Below are 23,936 nucleotides of genomic sequence, written 5' to 3' on the forward strand. Positions count from 1 at the left end.
TTGGTTTATCTTTTTCAATGATATGGGTATCAAACTGTTAAATTTTCTGATAGATAAGAAGCAGGCTAGATTGCCCCTCATTGATAAAGAGATAAAAGATATAAAAGAAAAACTTACACCAGCATTGGGTACAACAGAATATAATACGTTATCCTCCAATCTAAGAAACCATCTAGAGAAAGAGGAAAAAGATCAACGTATTAAAAAACAAAAGAAGTATAATCGTGATGTCAACGATTATAAGTCTAATGTTGTCTTTAATTGGCAGAAAAAAATTGGTTCGGAATTAGGTAACGATCCAACATCAGACACTATGCAGCCTGAGGCTATGGAGATGGAAAGAAGGTTAACATACGAACCTCCCCCACCCCAGCCCAGGCCTACCGGACCCTCTAGAGTGAATGACTATGCACACAGATCCCCTGCCCAAGCCCAATATCCTAATCAACGAGGAAAAGGTTCTAAACCCCAAAACAAAGGCAAAGGCAGAAATAATCAGGGTCACGGCCAAGAGAGACACTATGGAAACACCAACGGTGGTTACCAACACACTCCCCGTGAATATAGCGGAACTCTGAGGGACGATAAATATAATCATAGGAGGGAGGACTACTCACACAGTACTCCAATTCGTACTCATAATCGTTACCTACCTCTTAGGGATGAGGATCATTATGACTTTCAACGTGATCCCCCACCCTATATGACATATAATGATGACCCTCCATTCAGACCCCCTTACAATCGCAACTATCCATCAGGGCCTCCCTACCATCAGGATTTTCACAGGGATACCCCCATACACGGAGGAAACCAAAAACTAAACGAGGCACCAGAGGGGGGAGGCGCATCCAGCACAAAAAGAAAACGGACACAGTAGGTGCAGGCATCTTCAATTTAAGTTCAGTGACATTGTCAGCGAGCGAACAATGCATTCTAGATAAGGGCCTTAAATTCGTCCCACCTAGAAAACTCAATAAATTTAACACATTTATTGATGTGCACAAGTTCATCCGCAAGTTACACATTCAGAGACATTTTTTGTCTTCTCCAATCACAACTAACAAGATTCCTGACCCCACATCAGTCAGGCATTCTGGGTTGAGCAATCCTTCTTTGTTCAACCCAGGCATCCTACCTCCAGCTATCAACGTTTTTAAAAACCTTGTTTTAAATGATTTGGACAAGCTACCCATAAGAAGGACACACCAAGATCCTTCTATAGCACAGGGTCTTAAAACCTTATGCGAAAGGAAAAATCTTATCATTCGCCCTGCAGATAAGGGGGGTGGTATAGTGATTTTAGATAAAACTCGCTACATTGAAGAAATGAATAGACTATTGAGTGACGACACCACTTATAGTCTCCTATCAGGGAATCCTACCCTCAAATACAAAAAAGAACTCATACAGATCGTAAATGAAGGTTTCTCTCTGAACATCTTAAACAGGAAAGAGAGAGAATTTATGATTCCTCTGGCTCCCCGCATTCCAACAATATACCAACTTCCTAAAATCCATAAGGACTCTGTGAATCCACCTGGCCGCCCAATTGTGAGCGGCATAAATTCCATCACCTCGCGAATAGGGAAATATATAGATTCATACCTTCAACCTCTGGTCAGGAAAATACCATCCTATTTACAAGACACAGGTGACACAATCCGATTACTTGAAGGTATTCAGTATCATGATAATCTCATCTTAGTCACGGCAGATGTCTCTGCGCTATATACTTGTATCCCACAAGACTTAGGCCTAAGAGCCGCTGAATTGTTCCTCTCTAGGGATTCCACACTTTCTGTGATACATAGGAATTTCCTCATGCAATTACTGGAGTTTGCTATGTCTCACAACTATTTCTGGTTTCAGGGCAATTTCTATACCCAGACCCGAGGAGTTGCCATGGGGGCCAAATATGCACCCAGTTTGGCCAATTTGTTTATGGCCCAGTGGGAGGAGGATGTCGTCTATGCCCTTAACAGGCCTGAATTGGTGCTGTGGGCTAGATATATAGACGACATCCTCCTCCTGTGGAGGGGCAGTCGGCCAGCCCTTGACACCTTCATGGAAACCCTTAATTCTAATGATCGTGGTATCCAGTTAACATTTGAGGCTAGTACAACCAACATCCATTTCCTTGACTTAGAAGTCACGGTAGTGCAGAAACGTCTGGTCCTGAGAACCTTCTTCAAACCAACAGATCGGAATGGTTACATTCCTGTTGACAGCTGTCACCACCGTCAATGGCTTAGTGCCATCCCACGTAGCCAATTTCTCAGGCTTAGACGCAACTGCACGAATGTTAGTGACTTTATTTCTCAATCCTACACCATTCGTAAGAGGTTCCTGGATAAGGGATATGACCCACACACCCTTGATGTTGAGATTCAAGCAGCTCTACACACTGATAGAACCTCTCTCACACAAAAGAAAGCTAAAACAGGAACAAGTGACAAATTTAAATGGTCTTTTTTTACAACCTTTTCCACACAACATAATGATATAAAAAGAATTTTCAATAGGCATTGGAAGGTACTACAAAGTGATAAAGTTTTGGGTGGGATCATCCCAGAGAAAGCTGGAACCATCTACAGGGGAGCACGATCAATACAAAATGATATTGCTCCCAATGTAATCGATATCCCCAAACCGATACAATTTTTTCCACTTAGCAAGGGATACTTTCCTTGCAGAAAATGTAACGTATGCCTACATAATATGTTGGGCAAGGGGAAAAGTGACTCTTTTACATCTTCAACCACTTCACGCAGGTACCTCATGAAACACTTTACTACTTGTGCTACCAGGTATATTGTTTATCTGATCACCTGCCCTTGCAACCAACAATATGTTGGTCGCACTATACGCAACTTCTCTATCAGAGTCAATGAACATCTCAGTAAAATAAAAAAAGGGTGTGACAAACACCCGGTTCCGAGACATTACCTTGAAAAACATAATAGAGATCCCACAGGTACCCGCTTCCAAGTCATTGACAAATTTGTCCCAAACTGGAGAGGTGATTCATGCCTGAGGGGGGTGTCGCGCCTCGAGACATTTTGGATTTATGAATTGAGGTGCTATTCCCCCTTCGGCATGAATACAGATTGGGACATCAATAGTTTTATTAATCAGGCTTAATCTATTTTGTCACGGACTATTATCACTACACATCATTTTTCCTTTTATTTTCGTTCTGTATGTCTACCTTATCATCCACTTCAATCCTGCATTATTTTCAGGGTCTTCTCATACTAACACATTTAATAGTTATCCTTTAGGACACCCCAATCTTATTTATTCATTTGTTTTTCAGTTTGTGTCCTTTTAGGCACAACGTTCACTTAATTTCATATATATATGCACTTTATCCTCGGGCCCGCGTCCAAATCTAGATATATGCGATTATTATGCATTTTTCTCTAGATCACGTGCGATTGTGGACGGGTTCTTTTGACTAATTTAGATTTTATATTTATTTTTGGCACTATTAGTAAATATGCTATATGTGCCAGTCTCCAAGTTCACTTCTATGTCACTGGCACTTTAATATATATTTTTTGGTCATTATGTATGTAATTCATATTATTTGATTTACTTTTGACACCATTAGAAAGTATACCATATGTGCTATACTTCTAGCTCACTCCCTTGTCACTGGCACCTCATCACTTTTTTAGGTAATATGAGTGCACTCACAATATCGGTCCATGTCACCATTCTTCATACATCTTTCTCAGATACCTCCTTATTGTTACTATCTGCGGGGTGTTATGTTTTATTATTTTTTATTATTTGTTCTTCCTTTCCTGATATCCTTCGATCCACTATCATTATGATGCCTTGGTTGCTAAGGTTACGTCGGGTGTTTTTACTGGACGTGACGCTATGTCGCCACGCCTCTAGTATCCTCCCCGTTGTCCTGCTCCCTTAAGGTTCTCGGATTCCACGTGATAGCGTCATTGAGTACGACGCACGCCGTGACGTGATAGCGTCACTGGTTACGGCGCACGCGTAGAACGGGCCCATTCTCTTTGACTGGCTGCCCTATGCACTGTCACGCCTACGGCGTGTGACGCTCACCACGAGCGAAACGGCGCCTATTTCTGTGGCCCCTCCCCTCCCTATTCCCTGGCAAGCTACTGGATGCGTGAGGTCCACACGCACACGCCCCCGGGTTGTGACGTAATGACGCAACGTGTGACGTTCGCACGCAAGCGTCCAAACGCACACGCCCCCTGGGTTGCAGCTTAGTGACTCAGCATGTGACGTCCACACATGCACGCCCCTGATCTGAGGTAATGCGTCCTGACGTGGCTCTCTGCGATTGGCAGTACGGAGCACGTACAGGAGAGGGAGTGTGCCATGGTGCGCTGTCTCCCTCCTTCCCTTGTATTTCTATGTGGTAACCTAGAAGTACATTTGTCCTTGTTATTGGACAAGATGGTCCTTTTCCACTCCCACATCCACTCCCTCCATGGCCATGTGACATATGTATGTAGTGATTGGCTGTACCTTCTCTTTTATTACACACCTTCTGACCTTTTGATTTGAACTGTAAACAATAGATCATCACATAAGGACTACTATTATGGTTACTGATATACACTTTTCTGGCCACTTACGGTTAGTAAAATAAGTCTGAGATATTCAAACAACACAACACGGATAGCATACAGACCCTCACAGTTCTTAATATTAGACTACACAAATGCAAACAGGTCATTTTATGTGATGTTGCAGTTTAATCCATGCGAAACAGATGGTATATGTCCGATCTTCTAATAGTGGCATTTGATGCGATTTCTATATGCCCTTTATGTGCATTGGATTTCCTTGTAATTTTATGTTAGATGAGGCCATGTCTAATATGATTGATTTAGAGACATTTATTTGCGAACATGGTGGCTTACTTATATATTTTTGTCACTATATTAACTTAACAATTTGCATCGGTGCTGGATGCGATTTTTGGGGATGCTTTTTATGTACTAGATTTTCTTGTATTTTTATGTTAGATTAGACCTTCAATATTATGATTAACTTATGGATATCTATCTGTGAATGTGGTGGCTTATTCTTATATTTGTGTCACTAAAATAATTTGATAGCTTGTATCAATGACATTTTTATATCTTATTCATACTCATCCATTTATTGTGTTTAAAGATGCTTTCTCTGATTTGATTAAATGTTCATTGTATCTTTAAGAGGTTGTCCGAGATAGGATTCCCCGCCCTTTGGTAGGCGGAACCCCTCTCTGACTCCTTATATATTTGTTAGCAATGTGGTGGGCCCCAACATGCCCCTGTAGAAGACACATATGTCGAAACGCGTTGGGCGAGCTGTTGGCACCCTACATTGCTTTTAATCTTTATTTTAGACTGTCTATGTGATCACTAAGTCATTAATTATTTTTTGACTTCAATAAATCAACCTTTTTTATACCATCTGACCTGCACCATGTGGAGCCCTTTTTCTTTTTTTCTTTTTTCTGTTTTCTTGGCTTAAACCTCCACAACGTCTCCCTCTCTATTTGGGTGAGATTGGAGAATCAGTACAACGGGCTACGTCTGAGCTTGACTACATACACCCTTGACGTTCCATTTGAAAGGATCCATCACAGGGCTTACAATCGTTTGGAGCTCATCCATCAGCTCAACAGACCTTCCTCTTCGTACTCCTCGGTCCCAAACTGTGACCTAAAGCCTTCTAGACTCAACTGTCATATGACTGTATGAGTCCAACTAAGTCGGTAAGAAGTATTTTATCCATTCTTCTCTGATGTTACAGTCAAGCAGACTCGCATGAATACACCCGCCCAGTCCAATTTCCCCCCTCTGTGACGGTTCGACCACCCTTGGGCCGGCTATATAGTGGAACGTGTGGCTATTATTGGACTTTTCTTTAGGCATTCTTATTTATATCATTTTTGCTTCTATCCATATAATTTATGCTGACCACATCTATTAGTGAAGCGCTACACTGTTTTTATTGTTTTGTTTGTTCAAATAGATCTCAAATTCTAAAAGGTTGCCTACCCCTGGTGTACAGGAAGGTACGTCACTGGGCCAGCAGGTGGGACAGCAGAGCCCGGTAAACATGGCACATCGTGGCAGTTGTGAAAGTGATACGTGGCTTCATAGCCACTTGTATCACTTTCACATTCAAAGCCGACAGTCAGCTTTACAATGGTACACACACACCCGCTATAACAGCCGGGCGTGTTTTAAGAAGCACATGTATGTGTCGGTCAGTGTGGCCCGGTCTGTATAGCTGGATAGGCAGAAATGCAAATCTTTTTGCAGACATAACAATTGTTGTAAATGTGTTTCAACTGTATATTTAGCTGTTTACCTAAAGTTAACATCTTTTGGCCATCGAAAGCTTCTGTTTTAAAGAGGAAGTAAACTCTCCCACTCTGATGTTTCTTTTCATTTAGTCCATTATAATAAGTCATTATCAGACTATAGCCACTGTAATCCAGCCCAAATTGCATATTACTTACTGTTTATAGAAACTTTAAAAAACTTGTTTCCAGGGGTTAGGCAGCGCCATCTTAAGTATTGTTTTCTGAGTCCACAGTGGAGTGTATTTCCGCCCTTACATCACTTCCTGTACTGTTAACCAAGCCTCCTTCTCAATCCAACGTTTCTATGGCAACCCTGCTTCCCTGTTCATAGCTGACTTGTTTTATTTCATAGTATTTACTTGTGCTGCTTATCTAGTGTTTGCCTGTGTCCTATCGGCTTCAGCTGATAAGAGTGCAGTAATGCTGTCCCATGCCATGCTTTACACTGCATGTGTCACATGGTGTGTAGAAAGAGGCTCTGAGTGATTATGAAGCCTCCTGGGAGTTCAGTGCTGTGTGTAGGAAGTCCTGATAACAGATAGATAAGCACGTAGAGAGTGTGCCGTAAATCAAGGGAGATCTGGGCATACTCAGTGACGTAATTCTAAAGAACAAAAAGGATTACAACAATACTAAGCAAGTAAGGAGATATCTACAAGCAGTGTTCATTAGGGTTTTTTATGCCGATTTACATGGGACAAAGTTGTGGGGGAGGGTTTACAACCACTTTAAATAGATCTGTATTTTATCAGTTTTTCAAATGCCCCCTTTTACTGCATTCTGCAATACACACCCCATAGAAACGCATGATTGATTAATGTAGCCAATGTTTAGTACTCACAGTATGTGTATATATAATAATCTTGTGAATATTTCAATTTAGTAGATTAGCAAATGCAACAAGTGATGATGAAACTGATGCATAATAAAGCACTTTTTATAGTGATATTTTTCACTATAATAAGTTAATATAGCTACTGACTCTATCATCATAAATATCCTTAGAAAATTAATGAAAAAGATTGCATGTGTGTGCTATAATATTTGTAGGTAGTTTCTTAATTTACTGTGTAAAAGGCATTGGATAGCTGCTTAATAATGAATGATGGTCCATTGTGTGGACCCTGGAGACCATGCTTTGCTGTGTCAGGGAATGGATGACATTCAGAACTGATTTTTGACAGCTGCTGTTTATGTCTCCCAGGCTGGATGATTAATCTAGATGGATGACAAATTCTCAGCTGGAGTAGTCGCAGATCCAAGCTGATTATACATTTGCTAGCTTTTGTTTGGATGGATGTAATCTAGCGTATAATTTTCATTTAAGATCACTTTTCCAAGACTCTGACTTTTTTTTTTTTTTTTAGAGATGTCAATGTGTTTACCTTTAGATCAGTTTAAATGTTCATTCCTACATCAACTAGGAAAATTTAAGTACTGATATGAATACATTTTTTTTAAAGCTTTTATATCTATAATATACATATCCTTCATGTTTTGGATCAGTTCATTTAGTCCTCGGTTGTCTATTTTTTTATATAATAAGATTCTTGAGTTAACTTTGGACACCAGATGTGGGCAATAGTCAGCAGTCCAATAGAAAGACTGTCCCAAGTTCAGGCACTAGGCACTTGTAAACGCTTAGAAACACTTATATACTTATAAACACTTATAAAACCACTTGTAAACATCTTTGTTATGTAGACACTCTTAGCTCCAAGTTTAAATTTGGGGGAACAAGAGCATTTATGAAATTCCAACCCAACTGGTTGCATTGTATACTATCAATTTTATCTTAACTCCCGGTACCATTTAAGAAACTTTGGGTGCCATCACTAAGAATGATTCAAATTAGTTTTAACTTTTAGAAATTACAGCTAAAATCAGATGATTTTTTGTGAAATCTTGCCATGATTTGGAATTAACAGGAACGGTATTTATTTTTTTGTGTGGCTTCAAATGGAGCATTTGGCTTTTATTAGCTTCTGAATTTTTACAGCCACTGCTTGCAACCATCCTGGACCTGTTCTTGTGCCATAAAGTGTCCCTGCATTATTTAACTTTTTCCCATAGATAACACAGAAGTTAAAAAAAAAAGTAAAAATCAATTAACCGCTTGCTGACCACCTCACGCTGATATACGTTGGCAGAGGGGCTCATACGGGCAGAATCACGTACCTGTATGTTGCCCTTTAAGAGTGCGCCAGCGGGTGCATGCACGCCCACGGCAAGCTCCGTGAGGGATGCCCGCGATTGCCTCATGGGGAGGAAGAACGGGGAGATGCTAATGTAAACAAGCATCTTCCCGTTCTGCCTAGTGACAGTGTCACTGATCTCTGCTCCATGTGATCGTAGCAGAGATCAGTGACATGTCATACACAGCTACGCCCCCCCCCACAGTTAGAAACATGCCCCTAGGACACACTTAACCCCTACACTGCCACCTAGTGGCTAACCCCTTCACTGCCAGTGTCTTTACACAGGAATCAATGCATTTGTTTAGCGCTGATTGCTGTATAAATGACAATGGTATCAAAAATGTGTCAAAAATGTCCTATGTGTCAGCCATCCTGTTAAAATCACGATAAAAATCGATGATCACTGCCATTTAAAAAAAATAAAAAATATTAATAAAAATGGCATAAAACTATCCCCTATTTTGTAACTGCTATAACTTTTACACAAACCAATCAATAATCACTTATTGCGATTTTTTTTTTTTTTACCAAAAATATGTAGAAGAATATGTTTCGGCCTATATGGAGAAAATAATTTGGTTTTTTTATATATTTTTGGGTGATATTTATTATATCAAAAAGTAAAAAATAATGCGTTTTTTTTTTCAAAATTTACGCTTTCTTAATAATTTTTTTTTTAATTAAAATTTACGCTTTTTTTTTCTTTTTTTTTTCTTTTTTTTTAGTTTATAGCACAAAAAATAAAAACCACATCGGTGATCAAATACCACCAAAAGAAAGCTCTATTTGTGGGAAAAAAAGGACGTAAATTTTGTTTGGGTGCAATGTCGCACATTGTCAGTTAAAGTGATGCAGTGCCGAATCGCAAAAAGTGCTCTGGTCAGGAAGGGGGTAAATTCTTCCAGGGTTGAAGTGGTTAAAGGGGTGGTAAAGGTTCAGGATTAAAAAAAAGTAATCTTTACCTCCACTGTGCAGTTGGATTTGCACAGAGTGACCCCGATCCTCCTTTTCTGGGGTCCCCCAGCAGCACTCCCAGCTCCTCCGCTTCTTGAGTGCCCTGTCGGAGAAGCGCTCTCCTTTGTGGACACCCGTACCCGGCGTGCTTCCGTGTCCCGCTTCTGCGTCTATTGACACAGAAAGCTGGACTCAGCCTCGCCCCCCAGAGTCTGCATCATTGGATTTGATTGACAGCAGTGGAAGCCAATGGCTGTGCTGCTATCAAGCTATCCAATCAGGACATGAGGCACTGGCCACAGCTGCTGTGCTCATTTCCGTTGTGGGAAACACAGAGCTTAGGTAGGTGTAACGGGGGCTCCGGGGGGCTGCTGAGTGACGGAAGGTTTTTCACCTTTAATGCAACCCCTTTAAATACACGCAATAAAGGAAAAAAATAAATAAAGGAGTTTAAAGGAGGGTTGACAAACTGAATATACAGTATTAACTTGAGATTTTCTGATGGTAAATCTCAGTAAATTAGTAGTGTCTTTTATAGGACAATTTTTTATTTATTTTTATCTGAGTTAAGAAGGTTCACAACCTCATTCAGGTTTTCTTTGCTGTATATATCCCAAGATTCACCCACTCTGTTCATCCTGATGACTCTTGTCACTGGGACTGAAAGTTATGAGAAGTCCCGTTGAAGCAGGAGCAGCGATAGAAGAGATAGAATATTCCAATGGAGACGTTCAGGGTTGTTCCACTCACTTTGAAGGGATTTCTTGCTTCTTTTTGTGACTCCATGCTGCTTTTTTTGATGAGAATAATGTCAGAATCAACTATATTCTAAATGCACTTCACCTCATAAGCTATTGGCTGCTTTTGTACAGTTCCTTTTTTTTATCTATAGGCTTTAGTGAATTTAGTAGGCATTTCCTTTTCACTCCTCTTCCCTTGTACCAGTGGTTTGGATATGATCCCATTAATTAGCAGATGAAGAAAGCCATGTAAACTGTAGCTAATCAGTTTCCCAAAGAATGAACCATGCATTTCTTATTAATATGTTAACCTCTAGAAACTTCTTTGGATCATTTTTTTTTCATATTTTCGTTTTATAATCCCTTTACTTGTCATTAATTAAAAACATCAAGAAAATATTCACTTTAGTAACACCTGAGCAGCTTTATGCAATACTAACAGAGACTCTCAGTAAACGTCCCTGCTCTATTTTTATAGCCTTTTAAACATTCCACTGCTTTTATTAGTCATCATATTTATATAGTGTTTTTTTTTTTTTTTTATTGCATGTTATTTATAGACCTGTCATAATACTTTTACAAGATATACTAATTCCGTAAAGTATTTTCCATTTTAATAAATTGAACATAGGACTACACAAATACCATTTGACTTATTAATATATGTACGGCATAGCTTTGGAAAATGACCCGTATCATGCTGCCCAGAGCTTTTAAAAGCAAAAAATAATCACGAATAGGCATGTGCTTAGAAAATGAATTGAGAATTCTTCCTCAACCTACTCAATATTCTGGAAATAATCATTTATCACCTTTATTATTCTGAACTGGGATTGACCCGTACCATTTCTGAGCTCCATTTGCTACTGTATAAGGTTCTATGTGTTTGAGAGATCTTGAAGGTATAACAAAGGATATAGAATTATAATCTACAATAATCTATTCAAACACAATATATGTATAACCAATAACATTAAATCCGTTGTAAAACATTTGTTTTTATATTGATAAAGCTAGATAGAATAAAAAAAAATATGTCTATCAAATATCAGCTTTTTTTTTTTCTTAGGTTCCATGCTATTGATTCTCTTTGTAACTCTTTTATTTGCTTAGATAAAAACACCATGAGCCAAATAATGTACCTGGGTTCAATTTGTTTGGGGATGGGGGGGGCGGGTTATGACGAACTGTGCTAAGGTTTTGAATATAAATATGAACCCAAAGCAAAAATTAAGAAAAAAAAATACCAGACTTTGACTACCAACCCCCTCACAAAAAAAAAAAGAAACAAATGAAATGGCATTACACGGAATCTGAACCCATTTGGAGTCAATGGGAGCTGAAACATTAAAATCAATTCTACTCATTTTCAAGGATGATAGGTAAGAGATTGTTAAAGGGCATTGGTAGCGGGGAACTGCCCTGAGGGACATGTCCAAATGCAAAAAAAACATTTTTTGTTTGGCAGGGAGCAACAATTTTAATTAAGCTTGAATTAGGACATAAAAAAATACAAAATTCCTATTCCTAATTAATAAATAATGATGAATACAACCTTCTAGAGCAAAAATGACATTCACTAAATAAAAATAGTCTTATCCTAGATAAGGGTCTGGTGTAGATGTAAATGGGGGGGCCCCCCCACACAAAAAATAACTCATTCTTAAAAAACAAAAATGAACAGCAAATAATTATACCACAAATTTTGACAAGTCCTTTATTAAAGAAAAAGAAAAGTCCTATTATGTAAATCAATCATCACTTCTATCATCTAGCGATGCAGATCCTCATTAATCACAAAGGATCTAACTGAAAAAATTACCAACGTATGATGTAGCAATTTTGAATACAGAACCAATATACAGTAAATATTCACTTTTATGATTATGTGCACTAGTACAAGCAACTGGAATTTGATTGCTGGCTATTAATAGTCACATTTCTTTCATCACATATTTAATCAACATATCTGTGATTAGTGGTAATAATATGACAACATCTCCAGTTAAAGACAGCCATAGATGGATTGGAATGTGTCTGGCTTATCAGGAACCAGATGAATTTTAATCTGTCTATGGACAGGCTGTTTGTACCAAAGTCAATTCATTGATCGACATCAATACAATCAACCTTTCAGGTTCTTTCGCTCGATCACTGCCAGGTGCTATAGCCACCGGCAGTGACCATTGTATTGTGCTGGTGGGGAAGGCTTCCTGCACTCCCTGCTGGCAAAACACAATAACGCTGCAGGAGGACTTTCCCCATCAACACTGACTGCGTTGACGGGGGAATTGAGCAATTTTCTTTCTTTGAACCCATGGTTAAGGGAAAGAAATTTGCATAACATATGGCCTAGTTTACTCTTCTAGGAGCTTAATGGTTTAAATTGACAATTAAAGGTTTGGTTTTCATTTTTTTTAAGATAACAAATATGTTATACTTAACTGCTCTATGCTGTCATTTGGCACAGAGCAGCCCTGAGCCTTCTCTTCTCTGCGCTCCTGACCTCTTCCTCCTGCCTAGTGCCCCCATAGCAAGCAGCTTTCTATGGGGGCACCCAAACAGGCTCGCTCCCAAGTCACTGCTCCGTGTGTCCATTCACATGGAGCATGGCTCATCCCCTCCCCTGTTCTCTCCTCATTGGCTTACAAATGGTTACTGCTGCTGTCTCGGCTAATGAGGAGCCAAATCGAGATGGGGCTCAGGTACATTTTAGGTGGAGCTGAGGGCGCTGCTGCACACAGAAGATAGAATTTTTTACCTTCTTGCATAGAGTGCATTTACATCCACTTTAACTGTTTCACATTGTTTGTTAAAATAAATGCAATACGTGTTATCTTTTACTTTATCTTGTTTGTTTGCATTTTTACATTTGCTTATTTTCCTCATTTGTAATCATTTCATAATCTAAGACTATTTGGTTTTTACTTCAAGCAATTTGCATAATAATTGCAAAAAGTAATTTATAGCAGCTGTACTATGTTTATTATTCTGAACTGGGATACATTTAGTTTTCAGATTTAATGAAAAACTCTGTCAGCAGAATCATCATTTACACTGAGATGTATTTACAAAACAGAATTTTATTGAGAGTTTACTGGCAGTAGGGATAGAATTTGGAGGAGTTCTATAGTCACAGTATATACCTTTACTTCATAACGCTAGCATCGTAATGGCAATTCAAATCATAGTTATTTTGGACATTTCAGTATAAGCTTACTTGCAAAATCTCTTATCACATTGTTAGTGACACTGCTAGCCATCTCTTTCCACAAATTCCTGGATTCCCTGAATGCTTTGCAACTTCTCCTCTGTTGTTTACTTTTGGTTTCCAAGGATTTATATATCCCATGGTACCAAGGAATATACTGTATGATTTTAGATTTTGACCATAGAAGTTGACCAAAAATAGACGCTTTTAAATGTGCTTAAATTATTTCCTTCTTGGCTTTTGTTCTTTCAAGGCAGGTTGTCCATACACGGGTATATTAAGCTTCTGAATGCAATTTGGCCTCAAGAGGGTCATCGGCTCAGTAAAAACATGGAAGTCCACAGTGCTAGCAAGATCAAATCATGCAAAAGGTTATACATTAAGCATCTAGTTCATGCAGAGGACAAATCAACAGTCAGTCAACATCTAGTTGCACTTCTTCAGGTCTTAAATATTGGATATGGCCTAATTATCTGCAGATTGAGAATTAGATTACCAAATTGGTTCAGTTATTGGTCAAATATAGAACCAGTGGTATAGTGGTTAAAGAGAAGAAGAAAACCAACCACTATTAACATGCCAGTTTATACTCCACCAGCTTGGAGCATCACCTATAAAGCAACCAGTGCTCTGAATATCTTGGGCAGCACAGACAATATTCACTTCTTTAGGGCCAATATCTACAGCCTTTGAGCTGCAAATGCAGTTCGGTTTTGATATTTAAAAAGCTGCTGAGGTCATTGAGAATTGATTTGACAGATCATTTGGCCTGCAGTCCTTCGCTGATCTGGCTCAAGCTGATTTTGCATTCCAATAGACTTGTATGGGGAGAGAAGCCATTCTGACAAAGGAAGGCCCATAGACACTGACGTTTACTGTGTTTGACTCCCTTTTCCGTTAGGTGTGGTGTATGTGCTTTTTTGTCATTAGTAACTTTGGATTGTCATTATATAACTACCCATGAACTGTAAGGCCAGCCATACACTGAGCAAATTTCTTTCCTGCAGAGAAGAAGTTAACTTGATTTCCCCCATCAACACAGTGTTGATGTGGGAATCCCTCCTGCTGGGCCATTGGCTTCTCCCAGTGGAGGGGAGGGGGGTAAACTGTCCCCACTGGGAGAAGACAGTAATTATTGCTAGCGGCTATAGCAGCTACTAGCAATAATAAAAGGTAAAACCCAGCATGCTGGTTGTACCTAGGGATGAGCCCGATGGAACATCGGGTGTTCGCCCGTTCGCCAAAGACCAAACATTATGAGGCGTTCGCGGGACATTTAAGCATCTGTGGGACGCGCCATAATGAACATCAAGACCATCAATGCACTGCAAGATTGCAACATGACCTGATTACATATTACATGACGTCAGAAGGGGGCAGGGTCACCTGTTTACATCACTGGGTGGCCCCACCTTCAGCTATATAACAGCTGTCAATCCAGAAAGCCTGCAGTCAGCGGGAGCCTCCTATGGAGTTTTTTCAGTTTTTCTTGTGATGCAAGATGAATGGACATCGCAGGACACATTTTTTTTAAAATAAAGGACCCAAATTGTCTACTGTCATTTTTACCATTTTGACACTTTTTTTGGTGATGCATGGGTGGAATCTGGGGGTCCCCTTGTTAAAGTGGGCGTCCGGATTCTGATAAGCCCCCGCCGGCAGACCCCCACAACCACCGGGCAAGAGTTGTGTGGATGAGGCCCTTGTCCCCATCAACATGTGAGGGCATGTGGCCTGGTACGATTCAGGAGGGGGTGGGTTGCTCTCTCATCCCCCTCCTTTTCCTACGGCCTGCCAGGTTGCGTGCTTGGATAAGGGTCTGATATGGATTTTGGGGGGACCCCTACGCCATTTTTCTTTACAGTTAGGCTCGGGGCTCCCCTTAAAATCCATACCAGACCTAAAGGGGGGACCCTTATGCCATTTTTAAAACATTTTTGGTGCGGGGTTCCCCTTAATATTCATACCAGACAAAAGGGCCTGGTAATGGACTGGTGGGGGGGAACCATGCGGTTTTTTTTACAATGATTTTTATCTACATTGCCGGGATCCGAAAATTAATTACAGCTGTTACAGCAGTTTTAAATGGCATTTTTTCTTTACAAATGTAATCTTGCTGTGGTACTGTTATAAACACGGGGAAAGATGCGCTACTTTACAGGCATACTAAGGACACCCCCCAGATGTGATATTTAAAGAAATATTTCATTTTTATTGTTTCACATTAAGCATTATTAAAATCACTGCTCCTGAAAAAACTGGAGTTTTTTAAACAATTTTTTGCATCGATACATGTCCCCTGGGGCAGGACACTGGGGCAGGGTCCACTTTTTATGACAATAACTTACATATAAGTCTTTAAAATTAGCACTTTTGATTTTTCATGTTAACGTTGTTCGCACACATTTTTTGCTTGTTCGCAAGTTCTGGTGTGAACCGAACCGGGGGGTGTTCGGCTCATCCCTAGTTGTACCCAAGCTGATTGATCTGTTTGGTACATTTAGCTTGCCTATACATGGTTCGAATCTTGGCTTGTTCCTGCTGAACCGGCTGAGATTTGATCCATGTATGGCAAACCAAAGTGTAAGCAAACCTTTTATAAACAGAATATGTGAGCCCCCAACGCTTCATGAAATTGATATCTGACTGGTTGTTCTGTTTAACTGCTGACTTCAGTACTGTCTGAGCCAGCCTCCCCCCCACACGGCCACTGCTGCAAAGTCTCTAGGCAGATATTGTCTTCTGTTCATGTGTGAAAAATCTCCATTCATTCTTACAGGGAGTCTGTCTGTTAAGCTCCCCAATAGTGGAGAGCCTTTTTGGGGAGGGTAATACTTTTATATGCACAAACGTTGTCAAAGGTATAAAGTGTAAGCGCCTAACTTGTGTATATGTAACTTTTTAAAGTGAAACAAGAGAACTGTAAGCAACAATATGTGTACACATCTATAACAGATGGACACAGCGTGACCCAAAAAGTAAAGATGATAACATATGATTAAAAAACCAGGTAGTGAGTATAGTGACAATCAAAACCTATATATCAATACAACTGTAGTGACAATCAAAACCTATATGACAATACAACTAGACATATGAATATATGTCTCGGTGAAAAAATAAGTAAGTAAAAAGGTTACACTAAGTCCTAATGCAACCCAAAACCTAGGAAGTGACAACAAAATATATAGAAGAAAACATCAATGTATACAAATAAGAATATAAATAATAAAAGTGAATAATGGGATTGAAACGTGCAAAGTGTAAGTCCCAATGAACTTCAGTGTCCACAAAGGTCCCGCGTTATTGTGACCAGATATTGTTCCACCCTGTGAAGCTCCCACCACCTTAAGAAGCGCAGGCTTACCAGATGGACATGACCCAAGTAGACTTATGCCTCAGGGGTCAATAATGGCTTGTAATCCCGGCTAATGCAATCCTGGATTCAACGTTCCAATCGCACCACACACGGTTCATATGGACAACTGCATGTAATCACCGTTTTCATATATATGGACAGCTCCGACAACAATTCAGGCATGGAAAATTGAGAAATGGAGCCAACATAGCATAATAACGTTTTTGTAAAAAATAACTTTAATAAAAAAAATTTAAACTCACATTTCCATAGTAGTCAATAAAACATATCAGGGAAATTAGGCAGTGGCGGAATCCTCCCGACGCGTTTTGACCTACAGGTCATCATCTGGGGTAGGCTCCAACCACTGTCACACTGCCTTTTATAGATATTTACACAATGAAGTGATTACAATCCCCCCTGTGTTACTCTCATGCTCACTTCCGGTATGGACAAGATGGCGGACGGGCGCGCGTTCCACGCCTCAGTCTCAATGCGTTCCACCCATGTAAACAATAATCCTGACATGGGAAGCATAATTAAAAGATAGTAACGGCCCACTTCCGGTTTCGGCAAGATGGTGACCTGGCGTGCGTTCCACGCCTCGATATCTATGCGTTCCACCCATTTCTTTTAGTATCAAAAAAAGAAATGTGCTTTCCAATATACCAATATAGGTGCCACAACAACATGGGGCACCAAAGGTGGGCAACATAAACTTGAATAAGTCACCAAGATGCATAAGAGGACATATAAAGTCCGCATATCCTACTATCTAATAGCGCAATGTCCACAACCCGGAACCGGAAGTGCGCATACAATGATTCTTCCCAGTAACACCACAACTGGAAGTAAACAAACGTCACTTCCGGTGCGGTACAAAAATAAAAACGAGGCTTGGACATGGACAATACATGTTACTTCCTCACTAGTGACAGAAAAATAGGTGTAACAGCGACACCTAATGATCAAAAATGAAATTGTCACAGGCGTGAAGGAACAATGCTCAGAACAAATCACCTTATAAACAATAATATAACAAATGATTTTTAAAATATTTGTTAAAATAAATTATTAAATCTAACATAAAAAATACCGTATATACTCGAGTATAGGCCGACCCGAATATAAGCCGAGGCCCCCAATTTACCCCCAAAAAAACTGGCAAACTTATTGACTCGTGTATAAGCCGAGGGTGAGACATGCCTGTCCATCCCTGTGTGTGTGTCCGTCCATCCCTGTGTGTCCGTCCATCCCTGTGTGTCCGTCCATCCCTGTGTGTCCGTCCATCCATCCCTGTGTGTGTGTGTGTCCATCCATCCATCCATCCCTGTGTGTGTGTGTGTCCATCCATCCATCCATCCCTGTGTGTGTGTGTGTCCATCCATCCATCCCTGTGTGTGTGTGTCTCCATCCATCCATCCATCCCTGTGTGTGTGTGTCTCCATCCATCCATCCCTGTGTGTGTGTGTCTCCATCCATCCATCCATCCCTGTGTGTGTGTGTATCCATCCATCCCTGTGTGTGTGTGTCTCCATCCATCCATCCCTGTGTGTGTGTGTGTGTGTGTGTGTGTGTGTCCAGCCTACCTGTGTCCCGAGCCTTTGTCCCGAGCCTCCGTCCCGTGCCTTGCCTCCTTGCCTCCGTCCCGTGCCGTGCCTTGCCTCCGTCCCGTGTCGTGCCTTGCCCCCGTCCCGTGCCGTGCCGTGCCGTGCCTTGCCTCCGTCCCGTGCCTTGCCAGGATCGCCGCTCTTCGTCGGCGCCTCGGCGGCCATTGTAAAATTCAAAAGCCGCGCCTCCGCCTTCGCCTGTGATAGGCGGAACACTGAATTTCCCAGCAGCCTGTGTTCCGCCTATCACGGACATCGTCTCATCCTCGTCCGTAGTATGAGGATGAGACGATGTCCGTGATAGGCGGAACACAGGCTGCTGGGAAATTCAGTGTTCCGCCTATCACAGGCGAAGGCGGAGCCGGAGGCGCGGCTTTTGAATTATAGAATGGCCGCTGTCTGTCTGCTCGACACGCTGATCGAGCAGGCAGACAGCGATGACTCGAGTATAAGCCGAGGGGGGCACTTTCAGCCTCAAAAAAGAGGCTGAAAATCTCGGCTTATACTCGAGTATATACGGTAGATAAATATAAAACCAAAAGCTATGAAAAATATAATGATAAAATATCTTATGATCAAGGCACAAGACATTCATTGAGAACAAACCTCCACTAACCAATTGAGCTTGCACTTATACTTATACAGCAAAAAAGACAATGATATAGATGTCCAAAGAAAAGAACAATTCTATAACGTAAATAAATTACCCACATACTAAACTGCCCACTGAGTCCGAAACAAAAAAAATATGAAAAATATAAAAAACAAAAAAGGGAAGAAGGAAGGATAGTCATTATATTTTCAAGAGTCGTCAATGAAGGCATTAATGTCCCACTCCACATTCATACCGAATGGGGAGTGGGACTGGAGTTCATAGATCCAATAAGTCTCCAACCTGGAGACCCCTCTTATGAGAGACCCCCCTCTCCAAGGTGGAGTATATTTGTCTATCGCGACAAATTGTGTACCCCGTAAATCATTATTGTGACATTCCCTATAGTGTCTTGGCACTGTAAGTTTGGACACCTTGCTCTTAATGAGGGAAATGTGTTCACCTACCCTAGTGGAAAAAGATCTAGTAGTACGATCAACGTACTGCTTCCCACAAGGGCAGGTTATTAAATAGACTACATATCTCGTTTTGCAAGTGCAAAAAGATTTAATAGAATATCTTCTCCCTGTCACAGTAGATGTAAATTCCAAAATTTTCCGTTGTGTTGATGCATTGTGCTGACACACACTGCATTTCTTACACGGGAAATACCCTACTAGATTGTGAAAAAAAGTAGGTCGAGTTGGAGGGTTAATGATATTGGGGGCTATTTTGCTCTGTAATGTTGGAGCACCTCTAAACAAGACATTCGCTTTTTCAGGGAGACTTGGACTCAAAACAGGGTCTTTTCTCAAGACTTCCCAGTATTTGCTAAAAATATTTTTTAATTGTCTGTGTTGGATGTTAAAGGTGGTAATCAAAGACCACTTAAATTTATCATTGTCTTTCCGGGGGGTTTTGACCTGTAATAAGGTGTCCCTGTTTATAAGCAAAACTTCTTGTAGTTGTTTCTCTAAAGTGGGTGCATGATATCCCTTATCCAGAAACTGTTGTTTTAGGCAATTAGCCTGATCCAAAAAAATATGGCTATCAGTGCAATTACGGCGCAGTCTAATGAATTGACTCTGGGGGACGGAAGAAAGCCAAGTTTTATGGTGGCAACTATCCATGGCAATATAGCTGTTGCGATCAGTGGACTTTAAAGTGTGTTTTGAAACTAAATCCATATGCACAAACGTTGCCAGATGGTGCCTGTGTCAGGGCTGGGCTCAGCCCTTCCTTCTCTGAGCTTGGGCGCTCAGCTGTCGGCTAATTGACAGCTCCCATCTCTCTCCACTGTTACTCAGCTGTTAATGATCCTGCTCGTCAGTCCTGCCTACTTAAGTCGTCCAGTCCAGAGGAGCCCTGCCTTCACCTTGGTCACATCACAAGAATCTATCTCCTGCGTCCCTCTTTAAAGACTAGCTTTGCTGACATCCTTTTTGGCTCCAGATCCTGCTTGCTGTTCCACTACTTTGATCCCTGACTTCTGGTTTGGCTGACTATCCGTTCCGGTTATGTTTTGACTACGTTTGTTCTTTTTACTTTTATTATTAAATTAGTGTGATTTAACTGTACTTCTGTCTCAATCTGATTTCATGGTTTCTGACAGCATGGGAGGGAGACTTTAAGTAGTGGTTGTACACTATTGTGCTTCTACTATATCATGCCTAGTGTACGTTTAGTGGGAGCTTGAACAGGTTGGTAAAAGGCTTTATGGGTGCTTGGGAGGCGGGACAGGTTAAAGTGGTGACTAGAATTTGCTCTGTCAAATTAATGATATAACCAAGTCCTTTAAATTGTTTCAACTTTAATTGCAGCCTTAGTAGCAGGGATGAGTGTAAAACATTGTTTAAGTTGATTTTGCCTTCCAATTGATTACACTGTATTTCACAGAAATGTAAATGTTCCAAGTGAAAACGCTCATCACCAGAGGATTAAGTGAATGTTCATGGGATATGAAGTGTTGCCAATAGCTCAATCAATTTTGCAAGGTTTTGCAGCTCATCCCTACCCAGCTGAAACTGTAAATTTAAATAAGAATTTCTAGTGACTGTGTCTGATCAAATAATTATATTAATAATCATATGTCTGCCTTATTGTTTGCAGAACAATGTCAACCCAGCATTAGATTTTACCCATACTCCTCCAGGAATGCTGGCTCTCGACAATATGTTGTACTTCGCTAAACACCACCAAGATGCCTACATACGGGTAAGGTCTTTTTCTGTAACATTTTATGTAGTTAGCTGCTTCTTAGAACTGCATTTTAAATAAACTGGATTTATATGTGTGTGAGTGTACTATATGGACACTGGACATCATACCTCTGCTTTTATCTTGGAGACAGGGATTGATGTAAATGTCATAATGAGCTGAAGTTCAAAACATTATGACTAGAGTTGGGCCGAACAGTCCCCACTTCAGTTTGTGTCAGAATTCTCAAACATTGCAAAATTTCAGTCTTCAAAACTCGAACTCTGAACCCTATTAAAGTCTATGGGACTGAACTTGAAAAATCAAAAGTGCCCATTTTGAAGAATTGTATGCAAGTTATCTTCAAAAAAGCTTTGCCTGCAGCGAGTGCTAAATGGCTGACTGCAGGATCCGCCATTTGACAGTTCTTCTATGGGTAAAGGGCGACGTCACCTGGAGGCACTGTCCCACGTGACATCACCAACCGCTGCATGCTGGGTCGGTGACATCACAAGGGCGGTGGTGCCACCAGGTGACATCGCCAGGTGGTCCCTACCCTTACCTATATAAGAACTATCAAATAGCGGAGCCTGCAGTCAGTGGTTTAGCCTTCCTTGCAGACAGTTTTTGTATTTTTTTTTTTTTTTTGGGGGGATCAAGCGGTGGTGTTGTCATCTTGATTGATGATGGATCTACGTGGGGAACAAAAACTGTGTGTTTTTTCTTTTTGAAATTTTTTTGGTGACTGGATAGGTGTACTATGTATCCCATACTCATTCACATGGAGGGGGGCTGGGATCTGGGCCCCCCTTGGTAAAGGGGGCTTCCAGATTCTGATAAGCCCCCTGCCTGCAGACCCTCGCAACCAGAGCCCAGGGTTGTCGGGAAGAGGCCCTTGTCATCATCAAATTTTACTATTGCAGTGTTTTTTGTTTTGTTTTTTAATTCAGTTGTCAGCAGGGAAGCTCGTTTTACAGCTGATGACTCATCCATTGTTAACCACTTCAGCCCCTGAGAATTTGGCAGTTCAATTACTTTTTTACAATTTGGCACTGCGCTGCTTTAACTGGTAATTGCGTTGTCATGCAATGTTGTACCCAAACAAAATTAGTGTCCTTTTTTTCCCACAAATAAAGCTTTCTTTTGATGGTATTTGATTGCCTTTGCAATTTTTATTTTTTGTGATATTAACAGAAAAAAACAAAAATTTTGAAAAAAAAACATATTTTCTACTTTTTGTTATAAAAAAATTTACTAAACTAAATTTTAATCATACATTTAGGCCAAAATGTCAATAACCGTATATTTATTGGTTTGCGCAAAATTAATTGCGTCTACAGACTATGGTACATTTTCTGGAATTTACGCAGCTTTTAGTTTATGACTGCCTATCTCATGTCTTGAGGTGCTAAATGGCAGGGCATTACAAACCCCCCCCCCCCCAAATAACCCTATTTTGGAAAGCACACAGCCCAAGGAAATTGCTGAGGGGTATGTTGAGCCCAATGAATTTTTTTTTTTTTGTTACAAGTGATTGAAAAATGACAAGAAAAAAAAATACACGAGGTTGTCACTAAATTATATATTGCTCACACAGGGCTGGTTATTTGTGGAATTACACCCCAAAATGCATTCTACTGCTTCTCCTGAGTAGGGGGATACCTCATCTGTGAGACTTTTATGGAGCCTGGCTGCGTACAGGACCCTCAAATCCAATCACCACCTTCAGGATTTCTAAGGGTGTACATTTTTTATTTCACTCATCACTACCTATGACAGTTTCAAAGGCCATAAAATGCCAAGATAGCACAAACCCCCCCCCCCCCCAAATGACCCCATTTTGGAAAGTAGACACCCCAAGCTATTTGTTGAGAGGCATGTTGAGTCCATGGAATATTTTATATTTTGCCACAAGTTGCGGGAAATTTTTTTTCTTTTTTTAGCACAAAGTTGTCACTAAATGGTCTATTGCTCAAACATGCCCTGGGTATATGTGAAATTACACCCCAAACTACATTCTGCTTTTTCTCCTGAATATGGGGATACCACATGTGTGAGACTTTTTGGGAGCTTTGCTGTGTACAGGACCCCGAAAACCAAGCACCGCCTTCAGCCTTTCTAAGGGCGTAAAATGGTGATTTCACTTCCTCACTACCTATCATAGTTTTGGAGGCCATGAAATGACAAGATAGCACAACCCCCCCCCCCCCCAAATTACCCCATTTTGGAAAGAAGACACTTCAAGAGGCATGTTGACCCATAGAATATTTTATATTTTACCAAGTTTTTTTAGTTTTTTACACAACGTTGTCACTAAATGATATATTGTTCAAACATGGCATGGTCATATGTGAAATTAGACCCCAAAATACATTCTGCTGCTTCTCCTGAGTACAGGGATACCACATGTGTGGAACTTTTTGGTGGTCTAACCGCGTACAGGACCCCAAAAACCAAGGGGCGTACATTTTTGACTTCACTCCTCACTGCCTATCACAGCCATGAAATGTCCAGATAGCACAACCCCCCTCCCCCAAATGACCCCATTTTGGAAAGTAGACACCCCAAGCTATTTGCTGAGAGATAAGGTGAGTATTTTGCAGATCTTACTGTCACAAAGTTTTGAAAATTTAAAAAGAAAAAAAAAATTAATTTTTCTTTGCTTACTTTATTTTTAAAAATAAATGAGATCTTCAAAAGATTTGCCGTGCTTCTTAGCAAA

The 23,936-nt window shown here is 40.5% G+C and overlaps 1 protein-coding gene across 4 annotated transcripts in view; it reads left to right on the plus strand.

The window, feature by feature from the left end:
• Nucleotides 1-23,936, plus strand: part of ELMO1 (engulfment and cell motility 1) — a 568,419-nt gene that overhangs the window by 245,363 nt on the left and 299,120 nt on the right. For all 4 annotated transcript variants that reach the window (XM_077491651.1, XM_077491655.1, XM_077491653.1 and 1 more), the window contains one exon: nt 21,128-21,232. In XM_077491651.1, coding sequence (XP_077347777.1) covers nt 21,128-21,232 — 105 coding nt within the window. The remainder of the gene's footprint in view (nt 1-21,127; nt 21,233-23,936) is intronic.

The sequence above is a fragment of the Lithobates pipiens genome, unplaced genomic scaffold (assembly GCF_037356315.1).
Source record: "Lithobates pipiens isolate NorthernLeopardFrog02 unplaced genomic scaffold, aLitPip1_a1.2 Scaffold_19, whole genome shotgun sequence".
NCBI lineage: Eukaryota > Metazoa > Chordata > Amphibia > Anura > Ranidae > Lithobates > Lithobates pipiens.